At 39.5% G+C, this 4811-nt stretch overlaps 1 protein-coding gene across 2 annotated transcripts in view; it reads left to right on the top strand.

Annotated features, from left to right (window-relative positions):
- CILK1 (ciliogenesis associated kinase 1) overlaps window positions 1-4811 on the top strand; it is a 36405-nt gene that overhangs the window by 8335 nt on the left and 23259 nt on the right. For both annotated transcript variants that reach the window (XR_009605036.3, XM_060615739.3), the window contains exons 3-4: window positions 304-425; window positions 1427-1506. Coding sequence is in view for 1 of the 2 variants with exons in the window: in XM_060615739.3 (XP_060471722.3) it covers window positions 304-425; window positions 1427-1506 (202 nt within the window). In the remaining variant the exon portion in view is untranslated. The remainder of the gene's footprint in view (window positions 1-303; window positions 426-1426; window positions 1507-4811) is intronic.

Below are 4811 nucleotides of genomic sequence, written 5' to 3'. Positions count from 1 at the left end.
TTCCATCATCTGGAGGGACTGCACCTAAAATAGTTCTGGCCCCTTGCCTGGCGCAGGATGCAGCCAGAAATACCAGTAATAATCAAGTGCTTACTTTCTAGTCAGCTAATCAAAACAGTTTTCTACATAAAGTTGTTATTGACTTCAGAGAAATACCATTTGTTAAATTGTCAATAAAATAGGAATTGCGGCATTTCTGAGGTTCTGGAATTAGATGTTTCTTCCTAAGTATATGTGGGATTACTTTTCTTTCTCAACAGCAGATTTCCTCCAATTTTTTGTGTTTTCCCCCTTGCCTTTCAGTCTTTAAAGAAGCTCAACCACGCCAATGTTGTAAAATTAAAAGAAGTTATCAGGGAAAATGATCATCTTTATTTTATCTTCGAGTACATGAAGGAAAATCTTTACCAGCTCATTAAAGAAAGGTACAGTCTGGTCATCATGACTTTAGAAATAAATATTGCAAAGTGGATGGGTTTTCTTTTTGTTTTTGTTTGTTGCAGTCGTGCTACTTAGGCTTCACTGTTTAAAGCTGCCCGTTAGATGAGGGGCCCAACCCACATTCCTGCTTTGGAGGCCTCATGATAGCATCACAGAAGCTACTTTCAATGCAGCCGTTTTCATGTTTCGGTGGGTTATTCACGCAGAGAAGCTCAGATTGAACAGGTCCTCTGCAGCCCTCGTTCCCACAAGGAAACATGGGCAGAACCATTACAGGTCAGGGTGTGACAGCTTTGTTTATTTTGAGACCTCCACTGAAAACTTGTAGGTTGACTGCACTTCCTTTCTTGCTATAGTGCTCAGGGGCTTGTGTGTTGGGAAGAGGACACTAATAAAAAACTCACCTGCTATGGTCATTTTTAACTCTGAAAGTGAACCATGTAGAACCCTGGGGGTATATTTTTCTAGTGGCAAGTGAGTGCCGTTCACAGCTTCTCTGTGTGGATTCGGTGAACAAATACTATCCTCATTGTCACTAGCAACACTGAAGCTGTAAGGTTTGCCCAACCAAGGGAATATGGCAGGATCCACTATGTTTCATAAGGACTTTATCTGGAAGGCCTCAGATTGTCCCCATTAAAATTTTTGAAGTTTTGTTTTATATTATGAAGAGAGAAGATTTTTATATGATAGATTGGAGGGATTTGGGGGTGGTGGTTACTATGATTTTTAATCTTCTTTGTAACATAACTGAATATACTAATTACCAATATACCAATACACCAGTGTTTACAAGGTAGCCATCTTGTGTGGACAAATGGTTGTTTCTCTTTGGTCTTTATTATCAGAGGATCTGGTCAGATTAGTGTCTGAACAAATGTTTTCTTAAAATCTTACTATATAACCAAAAGAACATGAACACAGGGTATTCAGATTCATATGTAAATCTAGACTTACAATTTTTTTCCTCCTCTGCCCCATACAGAAATAAGTTGTTTCCTGAATCTGCTATAAGGAATATCATGTATCAGATATTACAAGGACTTGCATTTATTCACAAACACGGTAGGTGATTTGGAGTACTGTGTTTTTTAATAGCAGTGAAATGTTGTCATCAGGGAGAAGATACAGGAAGCATCAGGGCCTTTTGTAATGGACTCCCAGAAAACGCTGAAAGAGTTGAGAGGCTGACAGTGGGTTTTGGAATACATTATCTTTCATAACTTGATTTCTGAATTTCTCTCATTATTTATCATGTCTGTGTGTTCTTATTCTTTAGGCTTTAACATTAAGCTTGTCATAGATCTAAAATTTATTCCTGCTCATTATCTGGTGTATTAATGAGAAACCTAAGATTAGAATTCAGAGAAATTTCACGTGTTATGTTTAATCTGCTGTTTTGCTGTGGCTTCTCATTTTCCTAATATATTTCAGTTTGTTCAAAAGCATTAAAAAATGGTCTAACAAAATTTATTCAACACAGGAAAATAAAATCAATTAAAAATGAGCAAAGAAAGACAAAGACAAAACAAGGTGTAGATATAGCTGGGGGGAGCGGGGGAGTTAATCAGCAAAATGCACGTCAGCAAGTTCTGATTAGTAAAAGAAGCAGGCTACAGATTTAATTCTGAGCATTCTGAGCAAAATGGGAAACATGACCAACTGCATCCAACATAGTTACCCACTCCCCCCGCCCCAATCCGGTAAAAACAGTCCAGTTGCCCAAGAGAAGCGGAACTGTTCTTAGAACTAAGACCAGAGAGGTTTCTCTCGTGGATCCTTATAGACGTGACAGTATGTAATGTGACTTCATGGCAAAAATGAAGTGACAAGTTACATAGAGCAGTTTCATGTTGTATCCCTCTTTCTAGGCCAGTTACATCACCTGATCAGAGAAAACAGTTCTAATGGGGCCCAGTATGATTCATTGTAGGGATGGTCTGGATAGTTCAAGGAGAGATTTAGAATATCTAGAGGAATGGATGGCCACATGCCCTTCAGGAAATTCTCCAATAAATACTATTGTTCTTGGTTGAGCTTTTGAAAGGTATTGAGTAGCAATGACTTTGAGGCTATATTTTCTAGCAAATACCTGGGGTGTTACTACATCTCTGCCACTAACTGGACGCAGACCCACCTTCTTATAAACACAGAGCCATGGGATGGACGTGTCCATTGGTGTAGCCAAGAGTTCTGTAGGGGGTCATCTGAAGTCACTTTAACTTTATAGACAGATGCGCCAAGCGTTTGATCTTGCATAGGGAGAAAGCCACTCACCCCCAGCCTAAGGATATTGTTGCCATTGCAAATATTGCGCCAGCAGATGAGTTTCATTACCCAATAAGGAACCTGGGTGGAAGCCCTTTGATAATACAGTCGGTACAGATTTGACACAAATTGGCAGTGAGTAGAAAAGACATTGTGTCACAGCTGGTGGCATAGGTCACCTGGGATCCTTCCCAGCCTCCCTCTTCCCCTCTAAGTAGTCCTTTGGTTAGAGACTAAATGAAACACACAGAGAGGCTATCTGTGCAAATCCATGTCAGCCTTGGCACATACTGAATAATCGAGTAATATGCAAGACTGAGTCCACTTGTGAACCAATTCCAGTGAAAAGTTTTTAGTAAAAGGTCAGCCTCCACAGGCTCACCAAAAGACTGAGACCTAATCATAGGACCCCAGAGCTTCTTCATTCTCCTCAAACCTCACCAACACATTAATAAAGGCCCATTTAGAGCACTTCCATCTACCCAGCACAACATGTCTGGCTCTGAAGAAAAAAACAGAAGGCATACTAAAAGGCAAAAAATTAAGGTTGAAGAGACAGACAAGCATCAGAACCAGTCTCAGTATGACAGTGTTGTTGAAACTGTCAGACCAGGAATTTAAGACACCTATGATTAAAATACTCAGGGCTCTAATGGATAGAGTAGACAGCATGCAAGAACACACAGGCAATTTGAGCAGAGAGATGGAAATTCTTAGAAAGGATTAAAAAAATGCTAGAGATCTAACACATTGTAATAGAAATGAAGAATGTCATTGATGGGCTTATTGGTAGACTGGATACAGATGAGGAAAAGAATCTCTGAGCTTGAGGCTATCTCAGTAAACACCTCCAAAACTGAAAAACAAGGAGAAAAAATATGGGGGGAAAAAAAACCCAGAACAGAATACTCAAGACCTGTGGGGCAACTACATAGGTGAAACATACATGTAATGGGAATACCAGAAGGAGAAGAGAGAAAAGAATGGAACAAATATTTGAAACAATAATGACTGAGAATTTCTCACACAATGTTATAGGTTAATTATAATTGATAATACTTGGATGGACCCAAGGACATCATGTTCAAATGAAACAAGTCAGAGAAAGACAAATACAGCATGATATCACTTATGTGTGAAATCTAAAAAAGTCAAATTTGCAGAGACAGAGAATAGAAGGGTAGTTAACAGGGGCTGGGGGGTAGGGAGAGTAGGGAGATGTTGGTCAAAAAGTACAAACTTTCAGTTAGAAGATGAATAAGGATATAATGTATGGTGTTGTGATTATAACTAATAATACTGTGGTATATACTTGAAAGTTGCTAAGAGAGTAAACCTTAAATATTCTTACTACAATAGAGAAATAATTATGTGTGTGTGTGGCGGGGGGGAAGGTCAGCCTGATCTGCTGGCATTGATAGAACCTTCAGTTACCAGGATTCATGAAGGATGGCATGAATTCGCAAAACATGAAAAACTTCTGGTGTGGTGTCTGAGGGACAAATAGGGGGAGAAGGGTAACTTACGAGGTTTAAGAGCCTGGGAAAAGAATATGATGAGAGATCAAAGTTCTCACTTTGGTTCTTACTATAAATTAGATTCTCAAAAGAGAAAGGTCAACCAGAATGTTTTCACACAGGGACAGTCATAGCATCTGAGTTACTGGGCTGTTTGCTCAGTACTGGAAACTGAGAAGTAGACCTAAAAGAAAGTTAATATTCATTGGCTTTCCCTTCTTTTCCTTTTGGTTGCTTTTCATGAGATTCAGGTATTTGTTGCCAGAAAGAACTTGTAGCCTTCTACCTGGGTCTCTATCTAATCCCATCAAATGAACACACACACACACTCACACATGCACACATCCACACCCACAAATGCCCATGAATGTGTGCACATGCAATACATATTTGTATCCTGTAATTTAGCATCCAGATACTATTGTGACACAACAGCTCTTTGAAGCTCTGCACTCTCAGTTTCTCTCACACTCCTTGGACACTTGGATTGCATATGAAGACAGTGCAAGGGAAGGCTCAGTTCATGCAGCAAGTCAGAATACCTTTGCTCTTAGCACCACTGCTGCTACCAAATATTCTTGTGGA

This window comes from Panthera onca, chromosome B2 (assembly GCF_046562875.1).
Source record: "Panthera onca isolate mPanOnc1 chromosome B2, mPanOnc1 haplotype 2, whole genome shotgun sequence".
Lineage (NCBI taxonomy): Eukaryota > Metazoa > Chordata > Mammalia > Carnivora > Felidae > Panthera > Panthera onca.
This window is presented reverse-complemented; position numbering and strand designations above follow the sequence as displayed.